Source organism: Pezoporus wallicus, unplaced genomic scaffold (genome assembly GCF_028554395.1).
Source record: "Pezoporus wallicus isolate ANWC-B61680 ecotype Strahan unplaced genomic scaffold, APGP_CSIRO_Pwel_v1 contig_13458, whole genome shotgun sequence".
NCBI classification, from domain to species: Eukaryota; Metazoa; Chordata; class Aves; order Psittaciformes; family Psittacidae; genus Pezoporus; species Pezoporus wallicus.
The window spans coordinates 1,294,380-1,311,345 of NW_026635549.1; the positions used below are offsets into that span (position 1 = coordinate 1,294,380).

The 16,966-nt window shown below is 40.6% G+C and overlaps 1 protein-coding gene across 10 annotated transcripts in view; it reads right to left on the minus strand.

The window, feature by feature from the left end:
• PICALM (phosphatidylinositol binding clathrin assembly protein) overlaps positions 1 to 16,966 on the minus strand; it is a 74,767-nt gene that overhangs the window by 40,128 nt on the left and 17,673 nt on the right. For all 10 annotated transcript variants that reach the window (XM_057396757.1, XM_057396756.1, XM_057396753.1 and 7 more), the window contains exons 2-3: positions 3,489 to 3,631; positions 857 to 932 (exon numbers count right to left, since the gene is read on the minus strand). In XM_057396757.1, the coding sequence (XP_057252740.1) occupies positions 857 to 932; positions 3,489 to 3,608 (196 nt within the window). In that variant the 5' untranslated portion in view covers positions 3,609 to 3,631. The remainder of the gene's footprint in view (positions 1 to 856; positions 933 to 3,488; positions 3,632 to 16,966) is intronic.

Below are 16,966 nucleotides of genomic sequence, written 5' to 3' on the forward strand. Positions count from 1 at the left end.
AAGATATGAAATCTGTTTGTAAATTATACTGAGACCTTGGAAGCTAAGACTCACTAAAATGAAGCCATTTGTAGACCCTTGTTATTACTGAGAAAGATTTGTCCCCAGGCCACCACCCTGAGTGCCTGTTTTGTGGCAAAAATGAGAAGTAGCTATAGGAAAAGTAATGCAGAAGGTAAGAAACCACCTCAGCAGACAAAGACAAAAGCAACATTCTTCCCTGTGAGGGTGCTGAGGCACTGGCACAGGGTGCCCAGAGAAGCTGTGGCTGCCCCATCCCTGGCAAAGTTTAAGGCCAGGTTGGACGGGGCCCCCGCTCATCACAGTGGGTTGGAACTGGATGAGCTTGTGATTCTACATATGACCAGAACTGCACTGAAATGCAGCTAAGAGTTTGGAAGGGTATTTCACCTGGAAAATCTGAACCAGAAAAACACTTATTTGCCCACAGAATTAGCCTCAAAGATGGACGGAATGGCCTGTGAACAAAAAGTTAATTTTTTCATTTAGACACAGCTCTTTGTCTCACTGACACTGTATCCAATGTACATATGATGCATTTGTTGAAATGGAAGCTGCAAGTCAAAACAGACCTCTTTAAATGGAGACATCTCTTCAGAAATAAGAGGAACAGTCCAATCTGTTTAGCTAAACAAGTTAGAAGCAATTATAGGTAAAGCCTTCCCTGAAAGATACAGCCAATTCCTCCAACAGACAGCTTCTGTCATGCCACAACAGCATTGAAATTAAGAAATGCTGTTTGGGGTAAAACAGACAGAGAAATTACTTCTGAAATGACAGGACCCATTAGTGTCCCCCAGCACTCTACCCACTTGTAATGAAAAAGTCACCTTACCTTGCAATCCACTCTTGTCTAGGAAATTGCTCAGATTAAACAACGTGTTTCTGGACGCCAGATACTGGATAAAACGCTGGATGAAAGGAAATATTGGAATGCTTTTACTACATTACCCGTGAGCTGCAACTGAGCTAACAGTATTAGGAACTCTTCTTAGCCAGCTTACAAGATTCAGCTTTTATACTGTGAGACTGATGTGAAATCTGGAAGCTATGACAAAAACTCAGGTGAACTTTCAAAAGAAGCTACTTATAATTTTCTATGTAAAAACCTATGACAAATCAAAGTGAAGGAGATATTGCACAAAGGCCTCTGACTCAGAGACTTTGTTTATTTGAAGCTAGAATACAGAACTGGAAACTTCTGACCAAATCCCCCCAAATACATTCTCATTTTACATGCTCACAGTTGTTTCACTGACTTCAAGTCTGTAACAGTTGATTTCATTTTACCCATCAGCCAAAGCTAGTTGATAATGCTCAGCATGCATGTGTAATGGTACTTAGCTTAAATATGAAAAAAAGGTGATATAAATGTTAGTTTGCTTATAAATCAAATGCTAAATAAACATAAGAATCCATACAAAGCATTAACACAGTATCACAGTTAGTACATCTTATTAGTTACACCTAATTCTGAATTAGGTTTCACAACGTGATTTTCATCTTGTAAAGACATTTCAGATCACTGGCACCACATCTTAATTTAGCAGGAAAAATAGCTCTGTCATATGAACCATTGTATAGAGAGCTGTTATAAAAACAAACCAAACATTCACTTGCAATAACATTTTGACAGAGAAAAAAAACAGTTCTGATTAGTGTAACATATACCACTGAACTATTTTTGTTGGCATAAATAGGTTATGTTGGAAAAAGACTGGAGAAATGTAAAGGCACTTCAGTGCTCTGCTGTAGCAGAATTCAGCAAAAGCTGCAGAACCAAATGCTTTTCAGGTTTTTTGCAAAGGGATTTACAGATTCTCTAAGAACTTGTAGACATTTTCATCATTTCAAGCATTGGAACAGGCTGCCCAGGGAAAGGGTTGAGTCGCCGTCCCTGGAGGTACTGAAAAGTTGTCTAGGTTTGGGAACATGGTTTAGGGGTAGACTTGGCAGTGCTGGGTTAACAGCTAGACTCAATCTTAAATCTTTTCCAATCTAAACAATTCTCTAAGCACTCAGTTTCCATGTTCACTGATCAAGAACTATTTCTGTGTGTGAAAAGTTTCATCTTGAGCGCCAATCTAACCCTCACTACTTCTATAACACATTCAGGAAGCAAAATTTGGCAGTTTTATTCTTAAAATACAAAGTATTTCAGACAGTGAACGCATGAAATACCTTTTAATTACTATGAGGTATATTGGCATCAGTTCAAAAATGTATATGACTCACAATGCAAATACACCAAAAGCATATAGACTATTTTGGGAAGCGTCAATTATCCCAGCGACAATGCTTAAAGTCAACATGAGAAGTCTGCCCTCTTGTGGCTTACTTAGCTTCAAAGAACAGATTTTCACCAAGGCATACTCTGCAGCTAAGGTGCAAGAGAAACCATTATATATAACCCCACCAGGAGCCAGCCAGTCAGCCAGCCAGAGGAAGCAAGTAAACAACCTATAAGAACACTGCAGCCTGAAACGAAGTTTGGGTTCTTTCTACAAAATCCTACTTGTAATTATGTAAAGCTATCCCTCTTAATTCCAATATTCATATCTTTACTGTTAGGGTGGTGAGGCACTGGAATGGGTGGCCAGGAAAGCTGTGAATGCTCCATCCCTGGCAGTGTTCAAGGCCAGGCTGGACAGAGCCTTGGGTGACATGGTTTAGTGTGAGGTGTCCCTGCCCATGGCAGGGGGGGTGGAACTGGATGATCTTAAGGTCCTTTCCAACCCTAACTATTCTATGATTCTATGATTTTTGCCTTATACTGACTGCTTGCAGTAAAAAGGAAGGTTTAGAAACACTTCCTAAGGAAGCCTTAAAAAAATAAAATTTTAGGTTTTTTTTTTTTAAATGCAGAAGCTTCCAAGATGCTGCATTTTCCATTTGAAAAAATAAGGCCCCAGAGGAATTCCAGTTGTGGAACAAACCAAGCTCATTCCTTCTCTTGTAAACTCGGGTTTTGTGCAATTGTTCTACAGTATTTGATGCTATTTTGGTGTTCAAAGTCGAAGCCAGCTCAGAGGCACACATTCATCTTCACTGCAAAGGGCTAAGGGGTGATAATGGAAATCAGTTCCGAATCAAGTTATCAGGGAAAAAATACCATCTGGATTAGCTGGAGCATGAACCTGAAAAAGCTTCCACATCTTCAGCTTCCAGAATCCCATTCCAAGCTAATTTCTGTTGGGTTTGGGGGTTCTTTTATTATTACAATAACACCACAGGAAAAAAAAAAAAGGTACCTCCAGCATTCAGGACACTGATTCTAAACTTATAAACTAAAGTAGAAACAAACTAAATAGCTAACATATAATGAGACCTGTGTTCATGCAGGGTTAAGACACAAAGAAGCAAAACTAAAGCTTTTCTTACAAAGACCATTAGTGGGAAGCACTTAGCTGACATTTATAGAAATGAAGTGCTATAACTGTTCCCAGACATATCATTTTTGGTCTTACCTCATTTCCATACACCATTAGATGATGGGTTGTGATGAGAGATTTGAAGACCACTACCCAGCTACTGTTGGTAGTTCTTTCAAACAAACTGTCTGCCAACTGGGGGATGTTCACATTCATCTCATTTGTGCACTGGATTAAATCTGCAATACAGGAATTTTCGTTATTATTATTATTATGAGTTCTGTGAAGGAACATCAGTAACATACAAAAATACCAGTACATTCATTTTATATAGTGATATTTCCTATGAAAGCTGAGGGGCTTTCTAGCAAGATAAATAATTACTTGAAAATCACCATGGTACTGGGCTACCAGAAGCTTGTAACACAAACTCAGGTCTGCTCAGTGCCAAGATTCCAGGTATTGAATTGCTTTAGCAGTTGCCTTAGAAGGTGCTGGAAGAGAAGTACCATAGTGACTTACACTATCTCTGACTAACAACTCCCAGCTTTCAAACATCTAAAGCATTACATAACAAAGTCAATCCTACACGCTGTCATTTCATTAAGTTTTATTAGAAGATTAGGACTAGAATTAACTGTAACCTCTGATTTCTGGCCTTTTAATGGACCTGTAAACTCTGCTAGCCATTGGTTCAATGTGAGTAATAGAAGATTCAAATATTGCTTAGTCTTGATACAATGCTATCAACACCTTTAAAAGGGCAGAGGAAATGCTAAGTGAAAAAAGAAGCCTCTAGCTACAACGCCAGAAGCTTGGCAGATGAATTTAGTTATGAAGTGGGGTATTAACTGAAAAGATTAGCTAAAACAAAGCTAGCCAATTCCTGTCCAACCTGGAATTCCAGTAGACAAGATCCAGTGACTCTTCTAACAGCTGTTAAAAAGTTACCGTGCCCGCCTTTATTCTAGCTTTACTACTGTCACAACTGTATAATCACAGTTAGCCAAACTTACAATACAACTAATGTAATAATATATAATAATGCAGTAACTAATTGCCAAATGCTACTGAAGGAAGCTATGACTTAGGATCACAATGCTGCAGTGACAAATACAACACAAACAACTACATTAACATCTGGATGTGATGTAACACAGCTTGCCAGCATTTAATACAAAGCTTAACTTAAAGCAACACAATACTGATGACATTTTACTACTGTTACCACCCCAAAAATAAAACAGTAATTTTCACTCAAACTGCCAAAGGTCACAGCTCAGTAAAGATCAAGACATGACTAATCCCTGTGCCTGTCTATGGCACAGGGCTTATTCAAGTTACTAAGACTAAGTAGAAACATCCATTTAATCTTTAACCTTTGAAGACAGTTTTATATCTGAACGAACAACCACTCATACAGTTTTATATCTGAACGAACAACCACTCATCACAGAGGACTTGTGAAAGACGGGATCCTCCTTCAGCCTGAGAAGCAGGGAAGTGTGGCTACCACAAACTCAGAACTACCATGGTCAGGACTGAAAGGGCTGCTGCTTACAAGTTACAGTATTAAAGGAAGCAAAGCAGGAAATGATCTCTACATTCAAAATGCAATGAGATGGCGAGATTAGATGTTCCTTTATCTACAAGTAAAACCGTGATGACTACAGGCATTCATGACCTCATTTTTAAGTCAGGGTTATCTATTATTGGATGATGATTTGGGGCTGTTAAGACAATGCAAGGATATTACTCAGCAAGAGATCTGCTCTGAACTGGATCATTAAAACCAAGCCCTGCAGCATCCTGATCTTCAGGTCCTCCCACCTAAGTAACAACACAAGCAGTTTTGTGCAAGGCTATCCACCAGGAACACACATTCAGTACAAAGGTATATGCATCATGGGATGGCAAGTCATACATGTGGGCATAAGAGGTGCAAGAGCATATTAGAAAGTGAGAACTTCTATTAAATGCAACATTTGCCAACAAGTCAACAGTGTCAGAGGTGCCCTTTAAAAATCCACTATCTAAAATCAGTTAAAAATCTCCATTCTGGATGATATTTGGTGCTGGAATAAATGCCTTCTGAAACACCACTGGACTTGCAAATGATGTTTTGGTATGTGTTGCAGTGCGTAAAAGAAAACAGGCTCTGTAACCCAGCAGAAAATCATCCCTCACAGGAGTGATGAGTGCTTATGTGAAAAGCATATGAATGACCTTGGGGGGCAGGGGGAGAGAGGGCAGGCATGCTAGGAAGGAGAACTAATAGCCAGTTGGGAGAGAACATAGGCAAGAACTGAAGTACACAGGCAAGCATGGCCCTGACTGGAAGGGAGTGATGCCACAGTTACTACAAACTAAGTTTAGCAAAAACATGAAGTTTCTTTCTCTGCAAAAACACAGGTTGAGTATCACAGATACTTAATAACCTGCTATATCTTAACAGCCAAAAATGCCTACATCATACACATTTCAGAAGTGTTACATCTACCTAAAGGTTCTTTGGGTGTATTTGCATGAGTGATGTTAATTAGGTAAAGAAATATTTGCACAGTTAAACCCAAATTACATCAGCAATTTTTGTGCTAACCATAGCACAAACCCAGCAGACAGCACCCTGCAGCCCACACTGCCTGTTCGGGAATACTGTCATATTCAGCGTTCCTGCTTATTTATCCTATTCCCACAGACACCCTTCATTAAGGGAAAGGAATGAATATATCATTATTTTCACATCCTACACTTTACACAACTCGTCTCACACCCACCTATGAAAATAGTAGCTACGTGTTTTGAAACCCAAGTGCCCAAAGCAACAAATCTCAAGACTGCTAGTTACCGGCTATGGTGTGAGCTATATATACCACAGGCAGGTATATAACCAAAGGGCACAGCACTGAGGGGAACAGCTTTAACCTTAGAAAAGATCAGAAAAGAAGCAAAGAAAAAGCAAGCAAACAATAAAGCAGAACCTTTGGTGAATTAAGTGTGATGACTGTTTCATCTTTGATCTTCTTTTCATAGGAGAGAAGGAGCAATTGAATTAGGATTGAACACTAACCCCCATCAATACTACAGAAAGGAAGGTCACTCTCCTGGGAAGCAGAAACTATCCCAAAGCTGCTAAAGCTTCCACAGCATAAGATACAGTGCATACAGATACTAAATAATAAACATTGATCTTTGTTTCAAAGGCAGCAGTTCACTGCTGAGAACTGTAAGTTAAGCTTGCAGCTGTCTGGGAAGGTTGTATAAGGGAAGCTCAGACAGCCAGTAATGCAGAGTCATACCCATGGAGGCAGAGACAGATCAGAGAACGGCCATAAGCACAGAACAGACGAGGCACAAGTGGCTGAAAGAGGTGGGTTTATTCCATTGGCAGAGCATAAGACTAAAGGCAGAGAGAGGGCAGACTCTGCCAGGGATGGGGCAGCCACAGCTTCTCTGGGCACCCTGTGCCAGCGCCTCAGCACCCTCACAGGGAAGAGCTTCTGCCTAAGAGCTCATCTCAATCCTCCCTCTGTCAGTTCAAATCCATTCCCCCTTGTCTTGTCCCTGTGTGCCTTTGTCAAAAGTCAGTTCAGTGGAACATGAAAACTGCCATCTTGCTGCGACAGTGGCTGGTCAAGCACTACTTAAGTTTATGCTGAACTTGCGTATGCCACATCACAAGTTACTTACTAGAACAGCACAGCTAAGAAAAACAAATATAAGCAGTACAGACACCCCAAACTGACCACTTCAATTTTCTACCACCCTTTTACTGCAGCTATTTTAAAACGAGCACTTGCTTACTCACTGAATCCATATTCATGTTTGCTAAAACAGCTAGAACCATAGGACTGTTCTGCTGCAAGACTCAGCAGTTGAGCTTGTCCAGGATCAACTGCTGCAAAATAAGGGTGTTTTAAATACTTAGGTGGAAATCACTTGGGAATAGAAGTTATTCTAGACTACACAATGCCTTCCTAAGTTGGGAAGCTACGGTAGAAGGAGGGATCTATGGAAAATCATCTCCAAGTAGAAGCTGCAATGAAGGAGCTCATTACCCCAGTGCCGATGGAAAATGTTAAGGTAAACCATGGCAATAGATAGGTCTTCCAGACTGGCTAAGTTTGGTCTAACACAGGCCCAAACCCAAAGTATCTTCACAGTAACAGCACTCTGATCTTCCCTCATACGTGGATGCTGCAGTTTTCATGAAGTTGACTGGGAAATGACTAAGAAAAAAGCACTGCAATCCTGGGCAGCCACTCACATGTGATATTCAGGCTAACTACAACTAGAAACTAAGTCACAAGTCCTGCCAAAAACTCGGGCAGTTTGCATTGTAAGAATTAGCCCAATTAATTCCTTTTTAAAAGGTATTACAGAGCTCAAAAAGAAGAGCAGATCACTTTACTACTGCTCCTATTCAAAGGAGCCAGTTTTCACGCTGCAGCCAGCCTCTGCCTGGATGGCATGTTTGCTTTTGATCCCTGCTAGAGATATTGCTGTTGTAAAAACTCAGTGTCTCCCCACACAGTTTCTCACAGGAGTCAAGCCTGTGGCTGAAAGTCCACCCACAGCCACAGAAATTGGTGTCACAGATGCAGAATTGCAACTGAGTGCAAGAGTCAATATGGAAATGGTCAACTGAACTCTTCAAAAGGGGCAAAATTCACCTTAGTGTGTATTTTAACTTCACAAACTCATGCTAGAAGTATAAGGCACAATTAAAGACAGCCATGTATACCATCACCACATGAAACAAATGCTTGTTCTCCCATGCCAATGTAAAATCAACATACAAAAGACACTATGGATGATTAATCAAACAAACCACATAGTCACAGCCTGAGTTTATGTATCAGAATATACACAAGCTTAGCTCCAGGTCCAAGAGGAGTCTCCAGTTCATTCTGTGATCTTCCACAAACACACATGTACACAGCTAGGCCCAACAAGTCCTATATAGGAATGGTTCTTTGATTATGAACACTACGAAAGTACGACCCTACTAAAGTGGGCAAATAGCTCACTTCTTTGTATCATTACCTTTGGACACTGTTAAGTATCTCCACTCTACCACAAGGTACTGACAAAGACTAAAGGTCATTCTGAACTGACAACACACTTTTCAGGTAGCACATGAAGCTTTAATTCAGATAAACTCAATGCCCAGACAAAGAAAACATTGTGATAAAAGAAATACATATATAATCACACGTGAAACTCACAAGTAATTGTTAATATCCTGCTGTTCCAGAACAGTCAGAATAAATCTACTCTAAAATAAATACAGTCAGAATAAATCTACTCTAAAATACATACAGTCAGAAGTTCAGTTTACCAGGAGAAGTAAAGTTATCAAACAAAGTTGTCAGGAAGCTCTCACTTGCCTTAATACTTCCCTTTTTTCTTAAGAGGATGAATGTCAAAAACCATTATTAGCATTTAAATACTTATCAGTGGATCCAAACTACAAGCCAAGCATGCATCAGGTCAAGTTCACCTACCCAGTAAATTTATGACTGAAGCCAAACCACACAGCAAAGCAGTTTCTTTTTTTAAATATAAAAGGAAAACTAAAACATTTTTTGAAATAGGTAATTATACTTAGGAAATTATGGCCACATAGAGAAGTTCAATAGAACACAATCACCTATTTAGCACATGTAGTACCTTTCAAGCTCAAGAGGTAATACACTGGTGACTGGCGTTCCACTTGCACAAGGGAACACTTGTGGCTAATGACTATTGGTGGAATATAGGACAATGTCTACACATAAAATAATCATACTCAAGAGGGTGCATTTGCTTATGATCAATTCCCCTTTCACCTAAGGCCAGAAGAAATGATTGTAGCAAAGTGCTTGAGCTAAAGATTTAAAAACCTATTGATAGCTTATTTCTTTCTCCTTAGGGGTACAGTTTCTTCACAAGATGCAGCATTCAAACCTGAAACACTTTTGCTTCATTACACTTCTGAAAACCATGTACATTGGGGAAAACTTCAGTGTCTCCACTTAACCCAGAAGCTGAAAGAAAAAGATATAGGTGTCTACTGTGCTAAGACACAGGTTCAATTCCCTTCTCCAGCTGTCTAGATTTCAACTCATACAATGGTTTGAAGGGACCTTAAAGCTCATCCAGTTCCAACCACCTGCCACAGGTTGGTGAGAGCCAGCATGGCTTCACTAAGGGGAAATCCTGCCTGACCAATTGGGTGGCCTCCTATGATGGGGCTATGGAACTGATGGACAGGGGTAGAGCAGTTGATGTCATCTACCTGGACTTGTGCAAAGCGCTTGACACTGTCCCACACGACATCCTTGTCTCTAAATTGGTGAGACATCAATTTGATGGATGGACCACTCGGTGGATAAAGAACTGGCTGGATGGCCGCACGCAAAGAGTTGTGGTCAATGGCTCAATGTCCGGCTGGAGACCAGTAACGAGTGGTGTCCCTCAGGGATCGGTGTTGGGACCGGTCTTGTTCAACATCTTTGTCGCTGACATGGACAGTGGGATTGAGTGTGCCCTCAGCAAGTTTGCCGATGACACCAAGCTGTGTGGTTCGGTTGATACCCTGGAGGGAAGGAATGCCATCCAGAGGGACCTTGTGACGCTTGTGAGGTGGGCTGATGCCAACCTCATGAAGTTTAACCATGGCAAGTGCAAGGTCCTACACCTGGGTCGGAGCAATCCCAGGCACAGCTACAGGTTGGGCAGAGAAGAGATTCAGAGCAGCCCTGTGGAGAAGGACTTCGGGGTGTTGGTTGATGAGAAAATGAACATGAGCCGGCTTCAGTGTGTGCTTGCAGCCCAGAAAGCCAACCGTATCCTGGGCTGCATGAAAAGGAGCGTGACCAGCGGGTTGAAGGAGGTGATCCTGCCCCTCTACTCTGCTCTTGTGACACCTCACCTGGAGCATTGTGTGCAGTTCTGGTGTCCTCAACATAAAAAGGACATGGAACTGTTGGAACAAGTCCAGAGGAGGCCACGAGGATGATCAGGGGACTGGAGCACCTCCTGTATGAAGACAGGCTGAGGAAGTTGGGGCTGTTCAGCCTGGAGAAGGCCTCATAGCAGCCTTCCAGTATCTGAAGGGGGCCTATAGGGATGCTGGAGAGGGACTCTTCATTAGGGACTGTAGTGACAGGACAAGGGGTAACGGGTTAAAACTTAAACAGGGGAAGTTTAGATTGGATATAAGGAGGAAATTCTTTCCTGTTAGGGTGGTGAGGCACTGGAATGGGTTGCCCAGGGAGGTTGTGAATGCTTCATCCCTGGCAGTGTTCAAGACCAGGTTGGACAGAGCCTTGGGTGACATGGTTTAATGTAAGGTGTCCCTGCGCATGGCAGGTGGGTTGGAATTGGATGATCTTAAGGTCCTTTCCAACCCTAACTATTCTATGATTCTAAAAAATGCCTTCCTTTGATTTTGTTAGGAATCCATTTACAGCAAGTATTGGTGGTGTGAAATTTCATTTACTATTTCTAACAGTTGCTACAGGTTTAGGATTAACATTCCCCTGACCTCCTCCCTAAAAGAGCTAATGATCTATGTGCCCATATTGATATTAAACAGTCCTGTGATAGGCTGTGGCAGGGCACATCTTTGCTTTCCAGAAGGACATGGAAAGTGTTATGCAATACGGAAAAAAAAAAGGTGTTATTGAGGGAAAAACAGTCACTGCAGTTATATTCATGTAACATTTGTCAGCAAATCTCAAACGAAGTAGAAACTGAATTCAGGCACATAGCAGTAAAGTCTTCCATGAGCAGTTCTTAGTCTGTCGTTTATTGAACTAAAAGTTCCTTTAAAACAAGTGGTTTGTATGAAATGTGACATAAAGGATCAGAATTACCCAACCTCTGTATATTAGATATGATTTCCTAGTTGTATCCTTTTGTTCAGATTTCCAGATCATCTGCCTTCCTTGAACAGAAGGCAAGTCAAAATAGCTCCTTGTTCCCAAATGTCCAAGAGAAACACATCAAGGGAAAGAGGTTTTTCAACTGGCTGCTGCTGACAAGTATTTTGGATTATGCAGGTTATTTTTTCCATCCACCTTGACAAGCTGATTATGGAAGTTTATTCTAATTTTACCCAGTTACAAAAACAAAAACAAAACCCACGCATATGCCAAAAAACCCAACCCCGGACCTGAAATGCGTTCACAAATATATACTCCTTTTGTTTGAAAGATGTATGAACTCTTGCAAACCCCCCTGGAAACATTTATAGAACCTTTAACATGCACTGTTCTTCAATACTTAAACACTACAGGATTTAACTCTGCCACAAAAAGGCTTTTTGACACATAAAAACCCCAGGAAATCAGGAATACTGAAATAAGAACAAAACAGAGGTTGTCTGTAAAGTGTGTTATTAAAATCTACTTCGATACATTACCATTTCTGAACCTTGATACATTCAAATCTGATTCTCCACATTCCAACTGCCATTTTAAACCCAGACAGCTTCAAGTAAGCATATGGCAAATTTCAAACTTCCCCACCTCTTCCATAGGTGATGTCCTTATTTAAATGTGGGAAATAAGATTAGGAAGGTCCTGAACGTAAATAAGTAATTTTCATTAGAGAACCAAACCATCTGTTGAAAAGCAATACTCAAAGTAGCTCTGAACAGGCAGGTTTTATTTAATTTAAGTTTGATTTCTCCCTCAAAGAGATACATTTGGTACACTGAAAATGAAACCTCTGCCAAAACAAAGAAACCCCAAATGGCATCCTGAAGTGACAGAGCTAGAAACTGAGTGATGCTACATTTCAGTCTGAGCCACTAAGTAAAATTTAATGTCCCGGTAGAATATTCTATAAGCAGCATGTATTTGAGAACTCAGTGAATACTTAGATGTTGTCATAATTATCAGAAAATACCTGAATGTGCAGGTAAAATTGTATTTGTCCTAAATTTCATGGAATGATGGAATAGTTAGGGTTAGAAAGGACCTTAAGATCATCCATGCCATGGGCAGGGACGCCTCACACCAGACCAAGTTGCCCAATGCTCTGTCCAATCTGTCCTTGAACACTGCCAGTGATGGAGCATTTACCACTTCTTTGGGCAATCTGTTCCAGTGCCTCACCACCCTCACGGTAAAGAACTTCTTCCTTATATCTAACCTGAACTTCCCCCACTGTTTCAGTTAAACCCCATCACCGCTTGTCCTATCCCTACAGTCCCTGATAAGGAGTCCCTCTGCAGCATCCTTGTAGGCCTCCTTCAGATAGTGGCAGGCTGCTCTGAAGTCTCCACACAGCTTCTCTTCTGAATAACCCCATTTGTACCAAATTGCTTTACCATAAGTTTTCTACAGCAGCCTTAGAGGTGGCTTCACCCAAGTCTCTTCGAGACAGGGTGGATGAGGAAATCTGGACCATGCATTGCTCATAACTGGCAATAAAAATCCCAGTTGCCAGTTCTTCCTGTGCATATAATGGCATCTTAGTTGCTACATACACTGACTCAAGAAACAATTCATGGAAGAGTTAAAGAAATCTGAGAAGACCCACTCTGTTCAGGGCTTTCCATGTTTAAAAAGATATGTGATTTATATTATATAAGCAGAAATAAAAAACGCAGAAGGCAGGTTTAATATAATGTTGAATAACTTGTTCTACAGCCAACATTTTACATTTTCATTTCATCAAGTCGCATCTTGTCTTTTTCTTCCAATTCAAATACGACTCATGTTCTCCTCCTACTTAAAACTACAACTTGTAATGGCAGTTCTTCGAAACTAAGAATTTAAAGAAATCTATCAGTAACCCTGTGAACTCAGCATTCCTGCCTCAGGTATCTCTGGCAACACCTTGACTAACCTTTACTTCTTATGACAGGCTAAGAAAGTTGGGGGTGTTCAGCCTGGAGAAGGGAAGCTGCATGGAGACCTCACAGCAGCTTCCAGTATCTGAAGGGGGCTACAAGGATGATGAAGAGGGACTCTTCATCAGGAACTGCAGTGATAGGACAAGAGGTGATGGTGTTAAACTTGATCAAGGGAAGTTCAGGTTAGATATAAGGAAGGAGTTCGTTACAGTGAAGGTGATGAGGCACTGGAAGAGGTTGCCCAGAGAAGGGGTAAATGCTCCATCCCTGGCAGTGTTCAAGGCCAGGTTGGACAGAGCCTTGGCCAACACGGTCTAGTGTGAGGCGTCAATGCCTATGGCAGGGGGTTAGAACTAGACCTGTAAAAACTAACAGACACTTTCTGTGAAAAACAGTAAAAATGGGTTTAGCTGGACCACTGCTTCAATGAAGACTTGCTGACTAACAGCAGGAGTGTCTACCAAACCTCATCAGCAAATAAAGCATCAATAAATCAAACAGCGAGAGAAGTTAAAAATAAGGGAAGCACAACTCAAGCCAATAGACAGGTAACACTGACAAACAAGATGTTTTGTATTATTGGTTTTATTTTTCATCTTAATTCCCACACAGCAGTAGGTGCCAAATGACCACTCTGATCCAATATTCAGAATAATTATTCCAAGCTCTCCACAGTTAGAAATCCTGCTGAAATGACAGTCTGGCTAAGCTACCTGTACAGAATCCATTCCTCAAGACAGAGTGGAACATTGTCTCCCAAATAATTTCCTACCTTTAAACTTGCTGAGTACCCCCCATCACACTTTAAAGGCTACCATGAAAATAGTGCTAAATTCTGTCTCAACAGCTCCAGCCACATATTGGAAATTCAATACTCAACTTCAACTACACTTGTCTCATTAACCCAGAAACAGCTACAGGCACATTTACACAAGCCTAAGTGTACCATATAAACAAGCTAGAGCAATTTAGAAACTGAATATAGCAACATCACCATCCTTCCTCTTATATGCTCATCAGATAATTTTTTTCCTTGGAAAAAATGACCGTTTTAAGCCATTCTGTTCATCCTGGAAGCATCATCAATGTTACACTTTAAAGTTCCTGGTATTCTGTTAAGCTCAAGTTAAGCAAATAACCTGAATTGGAGATCATCACAGCAAATAAAATTATACAAACTTAGAGTCACCAAGTTATAAAATAATTCACGTTGGGCAGAGACTCTGGATGTCACCTACTCTAATCCCATCTCAGAAATGGGTCCATCTTAGAGCAACCAGTGCTAAACTCCACTCGGCTACTGCAGTCTTATAGGTCAGAGCCTGGATCCTTCTGAGGAATGAGTTCTCAAAGACATCCAGTCGTGGAACATATATCAGTGACAACATGTTTTGTTCAGCTTTATGACTCTTCCTCTCCCTTTTAATATAAGGAAAAGGTTATCAAGCTCACAACTGAACAAACTTAGAGCTACTGGAGCTGGCTTTTGTGGCTACTGCTACAAGCTTACTCATTCCTTTATTTGCAACAACATTGCTACTCTTCAAACAACAGTTTAATACACCTAGATCTTGATTTAAGCTTAACACATCATGTAAGTTAGTTTTCTTAGACCTACCACAAATTTACAAGAACAGGTTGGGCTGGTTACACAGTCTAGGAGAGCCATCAATGGGGTAGCAAGACTGAGCCTTAAATTACACTTTCCTTCTGACACTAACTTCAGTGGTGGTGGGTGGGATGGCAGGGGATGATTCACAGGGGACACAACCCCACACAGTTTTTCCATTATCCTACAAGATAAAAGAAATAGCTCACAGAAGACCAAAACTGGCAAAAGCCACTACAGAAGAGGAGATGATGACATGCAAGAGCAAGAAGAACAAGAGGAAAAAGGGAAGTGGACAAGTCCTCCCACATTCAGCAACAATGAGCTATCATATTACTGAACCATTCAACTATGATCATCTGCTGTTCTCCAAAGATGCTTACTTTGGACTTCAGTGGTTACCCCACATCTCCATAATTCCAAGCTTTCTTCGATCTATATCCCAAAAGCCTGATGTTCTGCAGCAGACTAAAACAAAGGAACTTCCTCTTGTCCTTCTCAGTGGAGACAGAATATCCTCCATCTGCACAAAAGCCATCAATACAATGGAAAGCTACTATTTTCTACTTAATAAATATTTTTCTTCCAGAGTTCCCTAACTTTCCAGTCATCTTAATTCAGCTGATCGGAACTAGACGATCTAAAGGTCCTTTCCAACCCTAACCATTCTATGATTCTATGATTCTCTACAGTTTCACTATTTTAAATATAGTGTCCTAGGCTGGATACTGAAGCTCCCCAGCACCAAATATAATGAAAACAACTGTCTGTCTCAGAATACATTCTTCTATAAGCATACAAAAGGATTGCCATCTTTCCTGTGGCCTCACATTGGTGGTTTAGAATGACAATGAAATGAGCCAAAGCCTCTTCTAGTGCTCCTGCACTTTCAGATAATCCTTTTCTACTCGACTTTGACACCTTCTTTACCCATTTAGAACTTTGCCCTAGCGAGCATTAAGTACTACTCCAATTTATCAGCATAAATTTGCCTTCGACTGTTGATCTCAAGAGCAGCTGCAAACATTCCCAGCACAAAGCTATTCTCTGTTAACACATGGCGTATTCCAACACAACACAAAAGCACCAGTAGAACCAGATCCAGATCCAGACATATTTTCCACTTCAAGTATCCTGCAAATTGATGACAGTGATGCAAAAAGCCTATGTCGAAGCAGTTCTCCCATGAACTACTTAAAGAATCATGCAGGAAACACTCCCACAAACATGTTTGTTACCTGCATTCATCAAAATCAGATAGTCAACAGAAACAGGAGATTATTTCAGCTAGAATCACAAGTTTCATTTCAGGTGTTTACCAGGTCCTGCCAACTCGAATTCAACTAATGTAAGTAAATATTCCTTAGCATAGTGCTCTCTTTCCTCCTGCAGCGTTCCCTTCCTCTTGTAAAGGACAACAGTACTAAATATCTGTTCACAGTTACCTTGTGAAGCTTAGAGAAGGAAGGCTTTTTAATGTTGAAGCCATTTCAGCATCACTTTTCCCCCTTTTAGACAAGCATGTTTTTAACTTAATGATATGAAGTTAAAGGTTATTGATCTCTGGAATGGATGTGGCATGCTGGCAAAACATTCTTTAGATGAAGAATCATCCATGATTCCACATCTCCCTGCAGAACTGTTTTGACACAGTGAACTATGTCTAAATTAGAGATTTTTACCGATATTGAGTGTTTTTCATAAAGCTTTCTTATTATGCCACTTTAAAGAGTTGTAAGCTCTTTTCAGTACAAAAATACACATTTTTCTTACAAATTCAACACATGGAGATAGATTTTAAGCACACATAGAGTGATGTTGTTTACGTATGGCAAAGTCATGCTCAATGAATACAAGCTAAAAAGTCCAAAGAAAAGGAATCCACAGTTATACTGGGCACAAAACGCGAGCAGCAATTCCAAACTAATGTTCTAAAGGTGTCTCTAAGATCAGAACACACCAAATAATCCATGGCTCCTAGAACTGTCTTGGCTGAGGATGTGAAAGCCTGACTTTGAATCCTTCCATACATCAAAGCGGTCACATTGCTCTAATATGAATCCCATATAACATGGTAGACTCAAAGAACTCTCAAAAATTCCAATCTCCAACATG